This window comes from Pristiophorus japonicus, chromosome 11 (genome assembly GCF_044704955.1).
Source record: "Pristiophorus japonicus isolate sPriJap1 chromosome 11, sPriJap1.hap1, whole genome shotgun sequence".
NCBI lineage: Eukaryota > Metazoa > Chordata > Chondrichthyes > Pristiophoridae > Pristiophorus > Pristiophorus japonicus.
The window spans coordinates 62,264,880-62,284,131 of NC_091987.1; the positions used below are offsets into that span (position 1 = coordinate 62,264,880).

At 45.5% G+C, this 19,252-nt stretch overlaps 1 protein-coding gene across 2 annotated transcripts in view; it reads right to left on the minus strand.

The window, feature by feature from the left end:
• mao (monoamine oxidase) overlaps positions 1-17,331 on the minus strand; it is a 270,332-nt gene extending 253,001 nt beyond the window's left edge. The window contains exon 1 of one of the 2 annotated variants that reach the window (XM_070893439.1): positions 17,174-17,331. In XM_070893439.1, the coding sequence (XP_070749540.1) occupies positions 17,174-17,222 (49 nt within the window). In that variant the 5' untranslated portion in view covers positions 17,223-17,331. Of the gene's footprint in view, positions 1-17,103 lie in introns of both variants that reach the window. The other variant, XM_070893440.1, reaches the window with a different exon arrangement.
• Between the last annotated feature and the right edge of the window lie 1,921 nt (positions 17,332-19,252).

Consider the following 19,252-nt stretch of genomic DNA (forward strand, 5'->3'; position numbering starts at 1 on the left):
TGTAGGGCTGGAGGAGGTTACAGCGATTACTGAATCGCAATAGTCATGTCACCTGCTAAGATAATCCAGCTAGTTGTCGCTACATAGAGGTCAATCATTACTGATGGTCATGATGTTGATCCTGCTGTCTGCTGACTATAATCATTCTAAGATTAAAACTTCCCCAAAAACTCTGAAGTCACCTTAGAATGCGGCAAAGGTTACTGTGAGTACTCAGCACTGCTCAGGTTGCTATACCATTCAACAAAATGTGAGCATCAGATCCAGTACATTAGTATAAACTTTAGTTTATCAGTGTGGCACAGACCAGTGGAACATCATGTGCTATCTCTCATTTCTTCAAAAGTCTTACCGTTTATTCTTGATACTTTTCTTATTATTATGCAATATTTGTCAAAACAAAAATTCAGGTTACATGATTCTATCTGTCTGTAATTTCCATCACATTATATGCCCTTATGGTAGGTGGTGGTGGTAGTGGTGGTTGGATGTTTTTCAGACAAGGAGTTGCTTGCAGTGGTGTACCCCAAGGGTCAGTTTTGGGTCCATTACTCTTTTCAATTTTTATAAATGACCTAGACTCAGGTGTAGGGAGCAGCATTATAAAGTTTGTAGATGATACAAAACTGTGTAAAGTCGTAGATAGTGATGAGGATAGTTGTAGTCTTCTGGATGGTGAAATGGACAGAAACATGGCAGATGGAGTTCAATGCAGAGAAGTGTGAAGTGACGCACTTTGGGAGGACTAATATGGAAAGATAATATATTATAAATGGCACATTTCTAAAAAGTGTAGATGAGCAGCGGGACCTTGGTGTCCATGTACACAAATCCTTAAAGATGGCAGGGCAAGTTGATAAGATGGTTTAAAAAAAAAACATATGGGTTACTTGGGTTTATAAATAAAGGAACAGAATATATCAGCAAAGGGATCATACTAGAACTTTATAAATCACTGGTTAGTCCTCAGCTGGAGTATTATGGACAATTCTGGGCACCACACCAGGAAAGATGTAAAGGCCTTAGAATAGGTACAGAGGTGGTTTAACAGGGTGTAACCAGGAATGATGGACTTCAGTTATGAGGAGAGGTTGGAAAAATTAGAACTGTTCTCCTTGGAATACAGAAGGTTAAGAGGTGATCTAATAGAGGTTTTCAAGATGATGAGTGATATTGATAGAGAAAAGCTGTTCCCTCTGGTGAGAGGGTCAATAACCAGCGGTTATAGATTTAAATTCATTGGCAAAAGATCTAGAGAGGAGATGAGGAGAATTATTTTTCACTCAGAGTTGTCGGGATCTACAACGCTCTACCTGAAAAAGTGGTGGAAGCTGATTCCATAAATAATTTTAAACGGGAGTTGGACAGGTACTTGAGGATGAGGAACTTGCAGGGTTACGGAGGGGGGGGGGGGAGCTGGGGGGAGGGGGGGAGAAAGATGGGACTAAGTACAACTGCTCTTTCAAAGAGCCAGCACAGGCATGACAGGCCAAACAGCTTCCTTCTGTGCTGTAAGTTTATATGATTCTATGATTATGATTAAACAAAGAGTGCTTGAAACATAATATGATTCTAATAGCCTCCGGCCATTTTTTTGCCTTTATGGATGGTTGAAAGATGGATACAATCCCAAAGGGGATGAGGACTTTATTGTTTTAAATATTTGTTTTCAAATTACTGTTTTTCATTTTTAAATATCTGAAATAATGGACAAAAACCTATCATCTTTCTTCATTTTTGTGATTTTTAAGCAGTTGAGATAAATCTACTAGCTTGGTGGGTAGAAGGGGGTATCGCCAAATAGCAGAGATGGTCTTTTACCTATAGTGCTGAACATAATTGCCTATTCAATCTTTCCCTCAATGACTGTCTGTCCCACCTGTGACAAAGACTGTGGTTCTCGTATTGGACTGTTCAGCCACCTAAGAACTCATTTTAAGAGTGGAAGCAAGTCTTCCTCGATTCCAAGGGACTGCCTATGATGATGATGACTCTTTCGCACAAATACCATTTGCGCCACAGTAATGATAGGAAACTGCATTGTTTGACTAGAAATGGAGGAGGGTGGCAGGGGCTTATCAGTTGTATGCTTTGCATGATGTGAAATGTTAAATAGAATTCAGTGCAAGTTAGAAAGAGTCAAAAATTATTAGACCGTGATCAGCTGTTGCCTATTGGCAGGTCATTATTCTTTATGTAAATTACTTACCAGATATCACACATTGGGAACAAATGAAGACAAAACAGTCTCTGGTGGAGGTCGACAAGGACAGAAGTAATAGAACAGGACTTACTATGGGATAGGATGCAGCCGATGGTGTTTTAGATGTTTTGGAGTTTGTGCGTAGGAGGCTGTAAAGGAGAGTGTTAAAGCAGTCAGGCCTAGAGGTGACAGCGGCATCCATGAGAGTTTCTGCTGTAGTGCTGATGAGGAAGAAACTTTTAGAAACATCAAATAGTTTGATTCAATTTTATCACTTAATATTTTAAATGTCTTTTGTTCAAAATGTTAATGATCATTTATTCATAACAACATACCTATCCAGGAAGTTTGCTGTTCCATTTGGGAGGGGTAGTGGATCAGGTAATCTGGACTCTAAACTGCTGAAAAATGGACCAAAAATCTAAATTTTCAGGAGAGGTAAGCTACCAACAAGTCACCTAGAAAATAAGCCTTCAACAAATGCACCCGCTTCGAGCTTTCATGTGCTTTTGTTTTATTTTTCTCCTTCCTTTACAAGCAAAATGAAATGTGGGCATGCCTACAGCATAAATTAGAACCAAGCCATGTCTCATTACATTTGCAGGGTAATTACTTTTTTCACCCATCATAGATTCAAGGCTGATTTTGAGTTGTCAGATTTTCTGGGACTATGTCAACTTATGTGAAGCTATTGATCAAATCTTACTGGTATTCTAGGTTTGCACCTATGTATCTGAACCATCCAGGAAACAAGGTCCTACATTTGATTCTTGGCCAATGCTGAATTAGCTAGTTTCCAGCATGACCTGGTGAAGTGGAGGATTTAAAGAGTTGCCATAGTATTCTCAGAAACAATAAAAACTTCCATAATTCTTCACATCAGAAACTACAGGTTTGAAGGGCCATCTGAATCCTAAGATAAATCGACTACTTGGAAAACACACCCTTCAAGACAGTTCTGGGGGATGTGATAAGGCACTATATAAATACAAGCTTTTTTTTTTATGTTTTACGGAAGGATTGGTAAGAGTCATTTTATTTAAGAACATAAGAAATAGGAGCAGGAGTAGGCTCTGCGGCCCCTCGAGCCTGCTCCGCCATTCAGCTGTGTCAAATGGAGTGGGAGAACAAGACGTGGGGATAACCTGCTAGGATTCTGCCGAAAGGACACCGCACCGGTCCGTTTCTATCCCGGGCCAAAAGGACCCCTGCATCGGTCCACTTCTATGCAGGGCCGAAGGGACCTCGCACCAGCCCGCTTCTACCCCGGTGTGAAGGGACCCCGCACCGGCCCGCTGGCTATTCTGGGCTCGCCAACTCTTCGGAGGCTGGCTGGGGCCCGCCAACTCTTCTGGGGCCCGCTGTCTCTTCGGGGCCCGCCAGGACCCGCCGACTCTTCCAAGGCCCGCCGGCTCTTCCGGGGCCCACTGGCCCACTGGCCACAAGGAAGACGCTGGGGTGGAGTGTTCCGGCAGTACTGTGAAACACGCTGCCCAGGGCCGGCGCTCAACCAGCCAAAGGGACTCCACGGCCGGCATCGAACCGGCAGAAGGGACTCCGGGGCCGGCGCTGAACCAGCCAAAGGGACTCCACGGCCGGCATCAAACCGGCAGAAGGGACTCCGGGGCCGGCGCTGAACCAGCCAAAGGGACTCAATTTTTAAACTTTTAATCAACTTTTAAACTTCTTAAACAATTCGGGAAAACTTTTAAATTTTTTAATCAACTTGGAGAACTTTTTTTCTATAACTGTTAATCAACTCTTAATCTATTTATCAAACCTTCAATCAACCTGTGTAACTTTATTTTTAATAAATGATCTGGAAATATTTTTAAACTCTTAAACTTTTAAAACAACTTGGAAACCTCTGGGGAAATTTTTTTAACCTTGGAAGAAACTTCCCAAAACATCCTTCAGAACCCCAGCGGGCAGCTGATCTTCCCAATGCCTGCACCCCCCCCAACCAAGCCTCGGGCCATCTACCATCAATGGTGCTACTCAGCTTGCGGCCAACATCTCGCCATAGGCAATTAGGCATATACAGCAGTGCCTGGTGTCCAGTCGTCTTGGACCCCCTTGCCACTGGACCAAGCTAAGCCTGTGTGGTTGTCGGTGTGCAGCGGCCATCCCACATTAAAAGAACTCACGCACAGGCATCTTCCACTTCACTAATATGAAGTTCGGGACCTGGTACGTCAGGACCCTCATGGACAATTCCAACAGCAACAGGCCAGAACACTGCACCGCCATAGTTACCCGGGAACTTAGACATTTTGACATTGACATTGCCGCCCTAAACGAGACACAGAGGGCAGGGGAAGGCCAGTTCAAGAAACATGGTGGCGGTTACACCTTTTTCTGGAAAGGAAAACCAGAGGAAGAATGCCGCCTTCATGGAGTCTGCTTTGCCGTCAAAAATGAACTGGTCAACCACCTCAAAGACCCCCCCTGCGGGGTTAACAAACACCTCATGACTCTTTGTCTCACCCTATCCTGGAACCAATGCGCCACAGTCATCAGTGCGTACGCCCCAACACTCGATGCAACGGATGAGGCTAAAGAGGGTTTTTATTCCAACCTCGAGACATCCCTGACCCGCATCCCCACAGGCGACAAATTGATCCTCCTAAGTGACTTTAATGCCAGGGTCGGCAAAGACACAGCCCTCTGGGGAGGCGTGATTGGCAGAGAGGGGGTAGGGAAAGCCAACTCCAGCAGTACCCTACTCCTGACAAAATGTCTAGAACACGAACTCCTCATCACCAATACCCTGTTCCGCCAGAGGAACAAATACAAGGCATCGTGGCAACACCCTCGCTCCAACCACTGGCACCTGCCTGACTACATCATCATCCGAGCCAGGGATCACAAGGATGTGCGCATCACCCGCACCGTGACAGGAGCCGACGACTGCTGGATGGACCATCACCTAATCCGATCTATCATCAACATTAACATGGCCCCAAAGCAGAGGGGACAGCAGAAGCAGTGCTGCAAAAAGTTAATGTCGGGGCACTTAAAGACCCAGCTAAGAGAGCCCTATACAGCCAGCACCTCACAGCTAATCTGGTGTGCCTTGATAACCCTGAGATGCTGAATGCCCACAGCGCTTGGTCTGTCCTCCAGGTCTCCATAACCAGTGCCTGTGAAGAGACACTTGGTTACCCAACCAGAAAACACCAGGACTGGTTTGATGAAAATGATCAGGAGATCCAAGAAATAATAGATCATAAGTGCACAGCATTTCTGAGCCTCAAGCAACAACCCAATTCAGGAGCTGCAAAGCAACATTACAGACGGCTCAAGGCTGAGGTCCAACAAAAAACCCGGGACCTAAATAACAGGTGGTAGATGGAGAAAGCACAGGAGATACAACAACTGGCCGACAGCCATGATGTGCGAGGATTCTTCATTGCAGCCTAGGTCACCTACGGTCCAAACTCCCAAGGCCCCACCCCATTCCTGGCCAAGAACGGGGAAACACTCAATAAGGACACCGAGGCTGTCAGGGCCTGCTGGAAGGAACACTTTGAAGATCTCCTCAATCAAGACTATGCCTTTGACTCGCGTGTTCTCAACTCCATTCCGCAGCATGCGACCCGCCATCACCTCAGTGAAACTCCAACGCTGCACGAGGTAGGCAAAGCCATAAAACAGCTCAAGAATAACAAAGCTACGGTTGCAGATGGAATTCCTGCTGAGGCACTAAAGTATGGCGGAGAGGCACTGTTGGCGCGGATACATGACCTCATCTCTCTCATTTGGAGGGAGGAGAGCATGCCGGGAGATCTCAGAGATGCAGTGATTGTGACCATCTTCAAAAGGGGGACAAGTCCGACTGCGGCAACTACAGGGGAATCTCCCTGCTATCAGCCACTGGGAAGGTTGTCGCTAGAGTTCTCCTCAACCGTCTTCTCCCTGTGGCCGAGGAGCTCCTCCCGGAGTCGCAGTGCGGATTTCGTCCCCTACGGGGCACAACGGACATGATCTTTGCAGCGCGACAGCTGCAGGAAAAATGCAGGGAGCAGCGCCAGCCCTTATACATGGCCTTTTTCGATCTTACAAAGGCCTTTGACACTATCAACCGTGAGGGCATATGGAGCATCCTCCTCCATGTTGGATGTGATCCTTATCAGCGGTTCCATTATAGACCCAATCCACGTCTGGACTGGCGTCAAACAGGGCTGCATCATCGCTCCAACCCTCTTCTCAATCTTCCTCGCCGTCATGCTCCACCTCACAGTCAACAAGCTCCCCACTGGAGCGGAACTAAACTACAGAACCAGTGGGAAGCTGTTTAACCTACACAGCCTCCAGGCCAGGTCCAAGATCACGCCAATGTCTGTCGTTGAGCTGCAGTACGCGGACGACGCCTGCATCTGTGCACATTCTGAGGCTGAACTCCAGGATATAGTCGATGTATTCACCGAGGCATATGAAAGCATAGGCCTTACGCTTAACATCCGTAAGACAAAGGTCCTCCACCAGCCTGTCCTCACTGCCCCCCAGTCATCAAAATTCACGGCGCGGCCTTTAACAACGTGGACCACTTCCCATACCTCAGGAGCCTTTTATCAACAAAGGCAGACATTGATGCGAAGATTCAACATCGTCTCCAGTGTGCCTGTGCAGCCTTTGGCCGCCTGATGAAAAGAGTGTTTGAAGACCAGGCCCTCAAATCTACCACCAAGCTCATGGTGTACAGGGCTGTAGTAATACCCGCCCTCCTGTATGGATCAGAGGCATGGATGATGTACAGAAGACACCTCAAATCGCTGGAGATATATCACCAACGATGTCTCCGCAAGATCCTGCAAATCCCCTGGGAGGACAGGCGCACCAACATCAGTGTCCTCGCCCAGGCTAACATCCCCAGCATTGAAGCACTGACCACACTCGATCAGCTTTGCTGGGCAGGCCACATAGTTCGCATGCCAGACACGAGGCTCCCTAAGCAATTGTTCTATGCGGAGCTCCTTCACGGCAAACGAGCCAAAGGTGGGCAGCGGAAACGTTATAAGGACACCCTCAAAGCCTCCCTGGTAAAGTGCGACATCACCACTGACACCTGGGAACACCTGGTCGAAGACTGCCCTAGGTGGAGAAAGTACATCCGGGAGGGCTTTGAGCTCTTCGAATCTAACGCCGCGAGTGTGAAGAGGTCAGGCTAAGGCAGCGGAAGGAGTGTGCCGCAAACAAGTCCCACCACCCACTTCCTCCGACAAATGTCTGTCCTACCTGTGACAGGGTCTGTGGCACTCGCATTGGACTGATCAGCCAACAAAGAACTCACTTTAGTAGTGGAAGCAAGTCTTGGTTCCGAGGGACTGCCTATGATGATGATGATGAGGGTTGACCATCAACCTCAACTCCACTTTCCCGCCCGATCTCCATATCCCTTGATTCCCCTAGACTCCAAAAATCTATCTATCTCAGCCTTGAATATATTCAGAGACTCAACATCCACAACCCTCTGGGGCAAACAATTCCAAAGATTCACAACGCTCTGAGTGAAGAAATTCCTCCTCATCTCTGTCTTAAATGGCCTACCACTTATCCTGAGAATGTGCCACCTAGTTCTAGACACTCCAGCCAGGGAAACAACTTCTCAGCATCTATCTTGTCAATCCCCTTCAGAATCATGTAGGTTTCAATGAGATCACCTCTTATTCTTCTAAACTCCAGAGAGTATAGGCCCATTCTACACAATCTCTCAACATAAGACAGCCCTCTCATCCCAGGAATCAATCTAGTGAACCACCGTTGTACCGTCCCAAGGCAAGTATATCCTTCCTTAGATAAGGGAGACCAAAACTGTGCACAGTACTCGAGGTGTGGTCTCACCAAGGCCCTGTACAATTGTAGCAAGATTTCCTTACTCTTGTACTCCAATCCCCTTGCAAAAGAGGGCAACATGCCATTTGCCTTCCTTATTGCTTGCTGTACCTGCATGCTAGCTTTCTGTGTTCCTTGCACAAGGACACCCAAATCTCTCTGAACACCAACATTTAAAAGTTTCTCACCATTTAAAAAAATATTCTGTTTTTCTATTCTTCCTACCAAAGTGAATAACCTCACATTTCCCTACATTATACTCCATCTGCCATCTTACTGCCCACTCACTTAGTCTATCTATATCCCTTTGCAGACGCTTTGTGTTCTCCTCACAGCTTACTGTCCCACCTAATTTTGTATCGTCAGCAAACTTGGATACATTACACTTGGTCCCTTCATCTGGGTCATTAATATAGATTGTAAATAGCTGAAGCCCCAGCACTGATCCTTGCAGCACTTCACTAGTTACAGCCTGCCAACCTGAAAAAGACCCGTGTATCCCTACTTTCTGTTTTCTGTCTGTTAACCAATCCTCTATCCATGCTAATACATTACCTCCAATCTAAAGAGCCCTTAGCTTGTGTAATAATCTTTTATGTGGCACCTTATTGAATGCCTTTTGGAAATCCAAATACACTACATCCACTGGTTCCCCTTTATCTACCCTGCTCGTTACATCCTCAAAAAACTCTAATAAATTTGTCAAACACGATTTCCCTTTTTATAAAACCATGTTGACTCGGCCTAATCATGTTATGATTATCTAAGTGCCCTGATACCACTTCCTTAACAATGGATTCCAGCATTTTCCCGATGATTGATGTCAGACTAACTGGCCTGTAGTTCCCCGTTTTCTCTCTCCCTCCTTTCTTAAATAGCGATGTTACATTTGTTACCTTCCAATCTCCTGGGACCATTCTAGAATCTAGGGTATTTCAAAAAATCAAATCCAATGCATCCACTATCTCTGCAGCCATCTCTTTTAGAACCCTAGGATGTAGGCCATCAGATCCAGGGAATTTGTCAGTTTTTAGTCCCATTAGTTTCTCCAGTACTTTTTCTCTATTTATATTAATTACATTAAGTTCCTCACTTTCATTAGACCCTTGGTTTCCCAACAGTTTAGGTATGCATTTTGCATCTTCTACTGTGAAGACAGATACAAAATATGTGTTTAATATTTCTGCCATTTCCTTATTTCCCATAATAATTCCTCCTGCCTCAGTCTCTAAGGGACCAATGTTTACTTTTGCTACTCTCTTCCTTTTTACATACTTGTAAAAGCTCTTACAATCTGTTTTTATATTTCTTGCTAGTTTTCTCTCATAGTTTAGTCATTCTCTTTTTATCAATTTTTTGGTCATCCTTTGCTGGTTTTTGAAACTCTCCCAATCCTCAGGGTTAATACTATTCTTCACAACATTATAAGCTTCTTCTTTCAATCTAATGTGATCCTTAACTTCTTTAGTTAGCCACGGATAGATCACTTTTCCTGTGTAGTTTCTGTTTCTCAATGGAATGTAAAATGGAATGTATTTTTGTGAGAATTATGAAATATTTCTTTAAATGCTAGCCATTGCTTATTTATTGCCATACCTTTTAATCTATTTTCCAATCCACCTTAGCCAACTCACCCTTCATACCTATGTAATTTGTTTTTCATCTCGCTTCTCGCCCCAGCTCCCCCATCCCCTGCCAGTCAAAATGGCTGATGATGGCAATATGTGATTGATGCATAATGACACCCATAATGAAACATTAAATGATAGTAATCCAACTACTGGAAGTTTATTAGATGATTCTATGAATAATTGGTCACTAGAGAATGATATAGTTGAGTAAATGACCTTGGCATGCTCAATTTCATAGGTCTGCATTCAACTAAGAATATTATACATATTGACCTATCTGTTTACTGGTGTGGCCACAGATCCTACCCCATATTGAGAGGGCCTGATTGGGGTAGATGAACCACACCTGCCCAGATCGTCTGGTGGATGTAAAGTCACAAAAAACCCCAAAAAAATGTTTTAAAAAAAGGGCAGTTGGAAAGTGGCTGGAGTGTTCCCCAGATTCGAGGGCACTTGATTTATTTTGTCTCCCCCCAAAAGAGTTATTGGAACAACACCCAAATGTTCCCACATGGACCCAAAGGCTGAAAAAACAATAGGTCATCTGGATCCAAAAAGAGCATTTGGAAATATTTCAAAGGTAACGAGTGCCATCCAAGATTAATGACTCCGTGGAGGTGGGTGGGGTGGCTTGACCCATCCACCTCCACGGAGGTGTGTGGGGGACCTGACCCATCCACCTCCATGGCACGAACCTGGTATTGCAGTACTTCCAGGAACGGTGCAGTGGCTCTAGGCCTTTTGGCTAAGAGCATTGGCGCAGAGTGATCCTTGGCGTGTGCAAGGTGACCTCTGGCGTTTGTGATTTGACAAAGAATTGGAACGATTGGCTACGAATTAAAAAAATAAAAATAAATTAATGACTTTTACTGCTGGTGCTTCTGGGCTACACCAGCTAAGGGCAGAATTTTGTGCGGAAGCCCGAGAACGCCCCCAGACTCACCTCTTGACATAGCGAGGGCAAGTGGAAGGTTCATCCACAGATCCGCTACCAGAATTTAAAAGGGCATTACAAATGGGGTAGAAATTATGGGGGGAATTTTTACTTACTAACGCACTGGGAGCGGTAATGCACGGGAAACCTGTAAATCTGGGTTTCCCCAAATGCTGTGGAGGTTTAACTCCACAGCGTGCGTCTCAGTCATTGACAGAAACAAAATACTGCGGGTGCTGAAATCTTTCATTGACAGGTTCCCCGCCCAGAAGTCTTGGCTTCCAGACGGATGGAAAACGTACCGGAGGAGGATGGCAGACCAGGTAGATTCGATCCCTGATCCCGGAGGGATGGAGGATTCAATCCCAAGGAGTGTCCAAACCCTGACCCCAGGATGGGTTCAATTCCACCGAAGGTCTGATGCCCAATCCGAGGGTGCGGAGGAGGTCTGGTCTCCGACCCCAGGTGAGGGTCCGATCCCGGGGCAAAGGGGAGTCCAATCCCCGACTCCGGGGGGATGTATCGAAGGGGGTCTGATGGTGAGGGAGCTTGGGGGCTGGGAGTAAGCACTCCAGATCCTCCTGGCCCACAAGGCGTGCTCCTCGAGGCTGTCCTCAGCTCGCTGCAGCTGACCAGTTTCCTGAGGCCTGGAAATCTGGCCGGCCACAGTAAAACCTGCACAGCAGGTTAATCCAAGGTTTCCCCCCTACTTGACATATTTAAAATGCCAACCTGCCTCCTGGGAGCACGCCTTGAATTTCTGGCCATTTAACCCCTCCCCCCACCCCCACCCGCACCCACTCCCACCTGCTCACCCATGTTAAAATTCCTTCCTAAATGCATTTCATCTCAAATTTATTTCCCCCTGGGTGGAAATCACCTTTCCTGCCCTCTCCAGTCTCAGGAACTTCGGGGACCAGGATTTTTAAGGGAAACCATCAGAGAAATAGTGTAAATGCTTTAGTACTATTTGGTCATTTTTTTTCTGCTTGTACAGGTATTTCCAAATGGAACATCACAGCTTTAAGAATAAAAAGCCCTGAAAGGTAAATCCTACAATCTGTGGTGTACAGATTCAAACCAGGACAATACATTTTTTTGTCCAAACATTTTCTATCTCTCCTATTATGCAGCCTATGGGTAATATTTTCCTTTACAATTTTAATAGATCCTATCCTGTAGAATTTAAAAGAACATTTTTTAAATATCTGGAGGACCCAGTATTGCTGCCAGGAGGCTACCAAAAGGTGACCTCAGATGTAGTGCCACGTGGAGATGGGAGGAGATCTTCAACAAGTTACAAAACCTGAAAGAAAATGACCTATAGGAAGCGGGGAGCTGGGTAAGTAAAGGGCTTATTGTGAAAAATCTTCATCTGCACATAAATATAGACATAGTTCATTGGCAGAAGTTGGTACTCAGGAAGCTAAAATGATGAGATCACCTAGTGCACATCATATTAAACAGAAATATTCCATAATTCATGCCTAGAAAAAAAAATAGCCAAATGAATGAATCACTCGCCTGAAGAGGAAAATATAGTGTGAAACTGGCATACACACTTTATCAATAGTATTTGTCAAGTAAAATTCATTCCAAGATGATTGATAAAACCATTTCAGGATGCTTATAATTTGTAATTCTTCTATTCAAAAATCACAAAAGCAACTGAGAAATTCTGCATCTAAATCAAGCTGAGGCAATACAAATTCCACTACATTTCCTTATGCATTACTAAAAACAACAAGAGGGGAAGAAAATTGTATCTTTCCCCAGATTGGATGGTATTGATTTAGGCATTAATCAGACACTATCTTCAATGGACAAACATTAACAGTGACAGAATGTTAGCGGTTTAACCAAAGGCTAGGAATTACTTTTGGCGGTATCAATGCACAAACCTTTAATAAGCTTTTATGAAGATTCCTCTGGCCATTATTTTAATAAGATTATTAACCCATTTAAAATAAACAGGTTAACACCCCCATTAAAACAGCAGACAGAGTAATGACTTACAAATGTGCTAACTGTTTGTACACTAAAATCACTAATAGTTGTTTTGAGACACAAATCACCAAGCTCTGGTACTTGATCTTTCTAACTGAATATCCCAAGATCTGGTTAGCTTTCCTTCCTATTGCTGCACACTCACTGTTGGTTTCCGTGAGCTATCTGTCAATACTTATGTTGTGCCCTACAGCTAGAGCTCACTGTTTGTTTCCATTGTTGCCCTCCCATTTCAAGTATAAGGATTTGGCCTAAAGGAAATTGCTACCAGGCTGACTGATTATGCTTAAAATTGATATTCTCTCTAGATTGCAATACTGTTTACAGATGGCCCTGGCTTATGAGCCACGCATCATCTTTGTAGAACTCAATTTTCCAGATTACCAATTTCTGGAGAAGGGAAAATGACCATGAAGGGCTTTAAGTAATGTCCAGCAAAAGCATCAACATGTCAAGTGGTCAGTTCCATTACTTTCTGGCACAGATCTGCTTCATGCAAGAGTGGATCATGTGCTGTAACTGTGTGCCATCACATTATAATATTTAAATCAGTGCAGCCAGATTTAAATTTAATGTTAACTAAACAGGTTTCCAGGGCGTGGGAAACTCAGCAGCTAAATGGAGATGGGAGCAGCTGAATCAAACAAGCAAGTGCTTTTTTTTAGCATTGCTTGTGAACCAGGATTGAAGCAGGTATGCTCGCCCCCAGCCCTTCAAGCAAACCATCTGCTGACTGTGGCCTCTCCTTACTGTCACGTTCTGACGCCCCGGCCCCCCCCCCCCCCACCCTGACCCCAATCCCTCCCTGCTGACTGTCGGTCCGGCCCCCCTCTGAGATCTTTGCTGACCCCCCCATGATCCCTCCCAATTGCCAGTCTGACTCCCCAACCCCCCCACCCTGCCAATGCTTCAGATCTTTACTGACTTCCCCTTTCAATCCGCGATCCCTCCTGACTGCCGGTCCAACACGCCCCCCCCCCCACCCAACATACCCCGCGATCTTTGCCAATTGCCGGGGACCTTCCCAAACAATCCCCGGCTATGGCCTTATACCACAAGCTTTCCCACCTGGCAGCCGGCCAGCCTTCAATCTGGACGGCTGCTGGGCGGGAAATGGAATTAAAAAAATGATAAATGATGTCCTGCCATTAAATTCAGCAGGACCTTCCCATACCTGGTATTTGCAGGTTCCCCCCGCCAACTCTCACCACAAACATGCTCCCTCCCGCAAATATCGGGGCTTATTTCCCTGCATGATGTCATAGATTGGCAACATGTAGATGAGGAAATGCAGGGAGCCAAAGTTTGATTCATAGAGTGCTCCAGTGGTAGCAGTGCTGGGCTGGGAAGGGAAACAAATGCTGAGATGCACTAGTTACGATTTAATAGGCGAGTGGAACCAAGTGTGGCTGTCCCACGCAGCTGTAAAATGAAAGAGAGACATTGGAGGAGGATGGGGTGGTCAACCGTGTCAACCACTGCAGGCAAACCAGTCAAGAAGGATGAGGAGGGATTGTGCACGGTCTCAGAGGATGGCATTGGTGACTTTGATGAGGGTCGTTTCAGCACAATGGCACAGGTGGAAACCTGAGAGAGAAATTCAAACATGGAAATGTGGGTGGCCTTTTTGAGTGGGTTGATGATGGGAATTTTGAAAAGGAGGGGACAGTACCTGAAGAAAGGGAACCATTTACAATGTCAGCTAGCATGGGGTCAAAGCATGGAAGTTGGGCTGTCAGTTGTTTAGTGGGCGTTGAGGGAGCAGGAGGTGGGCCATGGAAAACATGAGCTTGGAGAGGGCATGAGGGGAGAAAAAATACGGAGAAAGATGCTGGTTGAGGTTTAGGAGCAAGGGGAACCATGGGGTAAGTTTGGCTTGGTGGGCAAGAGGAAGGTTGTGGGGTTGCAGCAGATGCATGATCTTTACTTGGGTTCCACTGGCAAGCCTGATTTCACAGACAGCAGATTCAAACTCACAGAAGCCTACATTTTCACCTATATATACAGTGCTAATCCCTCTGGCTTTACTTTTCTATTTGAAGTCAAAAGAGAGAAGCGGACTGAGGTATAACACATTATTGTCTGCTCTCGTAGTCTGTGAAAATTATAACAGTTCACTTAAAGAGGAAAGTAAATCTACAAGCATTTTTAATCAGGTTATTCCCAATTTTGCATCATGAAAAGAAAAATCAGGTTTGAAATGTTTTTTAATCAATGTTCTCACCTGTTGGGAGGCATGTGAGTTAGACCTCCTAGATACTCCATAGAAATCCAATCTGGAGCCAAGGGACCTGCAAGTTCATGCTACTGGTTCTTTATTCTGAATCCCCAAACAATTGCATAATTCCATGGGTCACATGGTTCCGGATGGGTTCTCAGGCTAACCATGGACTGACAGAATGCAGGTTCATAGGGCTCAATTTTCCCCAGTGATGTGCACCGTTTTTTTGGCACAGGCCGCTTTTTTTGGCCTAAGTTTAAAAAAAACAGTTTCCCTGATCAATTTGCACCAGCGTATCTCAGTTAGTTACGATATTTTTAGGAACTTTTTTTCAGCCAAAGGAGGCGTAACCTGCCACCTGCGACAATTCTGGCCATTTAGGCAAGTTTGGCCAGCTGAGAGTTACTCCAGTTCTTCTTAGGCCAGCGTTTGTGGCTTCTGGAGAGTTAAGGAAATCGGTGCAGGTAAGTGCAGCAGATGCCCAGACAGCAGCAGCAGCAGGAAAGGTAAGAGAGGGGGGGCCTTTCAGGTATAGTTAGGTGCGGGGGACCAGGAGGGAGGCCACTCGGCCTGGGCTAGGTAAGGGGGAACGGACCGGGAGCCATAAGGTCTGGGATAGGAACGGGGATCGGCACCGTCATGGTGGGGGGGCCTTTAATAATTTAATGGAGGTAAGTTGCTGCAATGTATTTTAAGGTGTTTGTGAAGTTGCTGCAATATATTTAAGGTGTTTTTAAGTTGCTGCATTGTATTTTAATGTGCTTGTGCAGGTTGTGAGCTGAGCTGTGTCACTTTGTAACCTCAGCTCGCATCGTGTCCTTGGTTACAGTGGCAATACGAACTTTTTGGCGCTTATCAAGGCTCTATCACCAAAACTAAAGGACAGGTTAGGTTGTGCCAAAATGAAGAAATCAAACGGGGAAACTTATATCACTTTTTTTTTTGGCGTACTTGGACCCAAAAAAAACGAGTGTAACTCTTCAAGTACACCAAAAATCAGCTTTGGGGAAAATTGCGCCTGTATTCTTATTCCCCTGCACATTGAGATCCCAATAATGAGAACACATAATTAAGTTTGGTGAGATGCACTAATCTAAGACAAAGTCTGTCTTCATTCTGCAGCCATTGCATATTACAATAATGTAGTGCTGGGTTTTAACTGAATTGCAATGTTTATTTTAAGGCTGGAAAGAATTTTTAGGAGCAATTTATGGTGTTTCATTACACTCGACATTGTTTAAGGGAACAGAATGTAAAATTATGTTAATTGAAGATTTATTTGCGTCAAGCCCGATTAAAATGTTCAGAAGGCAGAAAGATGCGTAGATGCGACACCCCGATTCAAATGTATGAAAGGATTGTCATACGGCGGCTACACTATGGAATACAATTGCAAAGGTCTATTGCTGTAGATTCTGACAACAGAACTTCACAAACTACAGGATAACATTTTCTTGATGATCACATTTGGTAGCAAACTCATGATTGAAGAGGTTACGCTGTTCGCTTCTGCTGACGTTGCTAGATGTTTGCGTTCGAGAACCTGTTGATTTTGAGAGTTGCCACTTATTACATCATATTTATTGTTTGCCAATAGCAACATAACTGGATTAAAACATGTAACTCAGCTTTCACCCCACTGAATGCCAGCACAGAAGGGGAAATCATTTCGACGCAATCTACAAGGATGTGCAGTTAGAAAGACAGAAAATGAATTTTGATGAATTACTTCTTTTGGTATTAAAATTGAGATTGCAGTTTCGCGTAGAACTACATGTGATAACAGGGTGACAGTCAAATTGTGTAACATATCATTGCACAACCGCAAATCAAAAGGCCCACATTAAAGTACAGAACTAATAAAAACACAATACAAATCTCATAGATGCAATAATTGAAAAGCAGTGTCAGGGTGGGTTACAAATTACACCAAGGAGGCGCACTGTTGCCCGCACATCCCTCGAAATAAATGTTTGTATATCCTGGTGTAATCCTTTAGCTGTTTACTGGATGGTAAGTCCTGCAATTATGCTTCATTTAATGTCCGTGTTGGGAAGATCAACATCAAAAATTGCTGAAATGAGAAAGCGCTGTGTGCCGCGGGGAGATGCTGGATCGGCAGACCAGCGGGTCCTGGCCGAGTTTCACTCTTCCTCACTATCTGTCCGGCTAAGGGCTGCAGCAGGAATAGCAGCAGCAGCTCAGCACTGACCTTAATCTCACCCTTCAAAATAAACGCTATTTATTGCTAACGGTCGGTACTGGCACCTACCATTTTCAGGGGGTTTGGTTGCACTTTTCCTTATTTGCATCTAATCGCTGTTCGACAAGTTGAGACTGACCTGAGATGCCGCCGCCGATGATTATCACGTCACATTTGTTGCTTGCCATCTTGCCACAGCTGAAGCTTCCTCCTCGGTGTCAACACTCGACCGACTCGCGGCGACAGCGGCCGCGCACGGCTATAAGCCTCTGAGAGGTCTCGTTCGAGCAGCTCCGCCTCTGGGATCGTCACTCCAGCCCCAGCGTGCAGCTCCGCCTCTGGGATCGTCACTCCGGCCCCAGCGTGCAGCTCCGCCTCTGACCCTTCACTCTCGCTGTTATTCCAGACCGCAACTATAGTTAATCTTCCTGCAGCTCAATCTGTCCCCTTCCCCTCCCAGGATCCAAACGTTCAGATACTGGTTGTTAAAAGAGTTGCCATTCCATTTTAGGCATTGCAAAATATTGAAGAGTGTACAATTTGTTTCTAAATTGTCCAGCATGCCCTAAAGTCATCATAGGCAGCCCTCGAAATCGAGAACGACTTGCTTCCACTCTCAAAGTGAATTCTCAGGTGACTGTACAGTCCAATACGGGAATTACAGTCTCTGTCACAGGTGGGACAGACAGTCATTGAAGGAAAGGGTGGGCGGAGGGTCTAGTTTGCCACACTTTTTTAAAATTTCAAAATATACTTTATTCATTAAAAAATTTGTACAGTACATTCAAAAGCAGTTCAGTACATTTAGCTGCGGTCAGCAATCCCATACACTACATTTGGGTGCTGACAGCAGTTCCGTTCGATACATTTCCTTGCTTTTCAGTTCAAGTACAATTCGGTACAATACGGGATACATTGTAGTACATTCAACAAATTACATTACATGTGTCACTATACAGTACACAGAATGGGTGACGGTACATTTACACTTTTCCTTTCCAACGTGCATCACGAAACAGACCTTGCATTGTACATAGCACTACATAGGTGTTTACAGATCATGGTGCTCCATGTACACAAAAAAGAAGTTACAAGTATGGCCCGAGGGGAGTTTTGTACTAATTCCTGCCCCCGGGTTTACCATGGCAGAAGGGCTTTAAACTGTGGCCCTTCCCCACCGTTTAATCCTGGATCTTGGATTACGCCAGTCTGCAACACGCAGACATGGACATTTCCTTGCTCTGGAAGACCAGCAAGTTTCGGGAAGACCAAAGGGCGTCTTTCACCGAGTTGATGGCCCTCCAGCAGCAGGTGATGTCTGTCTCGGTGTGTGTCCCTGGGAACAGCCCGTAGAGCACAGAGTCCTGTGTTACGGAGCTGCTTGGGATGAACCTCGACAGCAACCACTGCATCTCTTTCTAAACCTGCCTTGCAAAGACACAATCCTGAAGGAGATGGGTGACAGTCTCGTCCGCCCCGCAACCGACTCGGGGCACCGTGCCGTGCTGTTGAGATGTCGGCTGTGCATGAACGCTCTGACGGGTAAGGCCCTCCTCACCGCCAACCACGCTACGTCTTGGTGCTTGTGTGACAGCTCTGGCGATGAGACATTCTGCCAAACGAGTTCGACAGTCTGCTCAGGGAACCACCCGACAGGGTCCACCCTCTGGTTTGCCACACGCTCCTTTCACTGCCTGCACTTGTTTTCTGCATGCTCTTGGCAACGAGACTCGAGGTGCTCAGCACCCTCCGGATGCTCTTCCTTCACTTAGGGTGGTTTTTGGCCAAGGATTCCCAGGTGATGATGGGGATGTTGCACTTTATCAAGGAGGCTTTGAGGGTGTCCTTGAAACGTTTCCTCTGCCCACCTGGGGATCTCTTGCCTTGTAGGAGTTCTGAGTAGAGCGCTTTCTTTGGGAATCTTGTGTCGGGCATGCGGACAATGTGGCCCGCCCAACGGAGCTGGTCGAATGTGGTCAGTGCTTCGATGCTGGGGTTGTTGCCCTAAAGTATATGAAGTCTCGACCAGGCGGACTCCAGACTTTTCCTTTGGCTATCAATCAGGTCCTGGACATTGGTTTTCTCAGATTCTTTCCTAATGTGCCAGCACAGACACAATGAGCCGAGTGGCCTCCTTCTGTGTCGTAAATTTCTATGATTCTACAATAGACTTTGTTTTAACCATGGAGGGAGGCCTGAAACATTAATGCTGGACAGA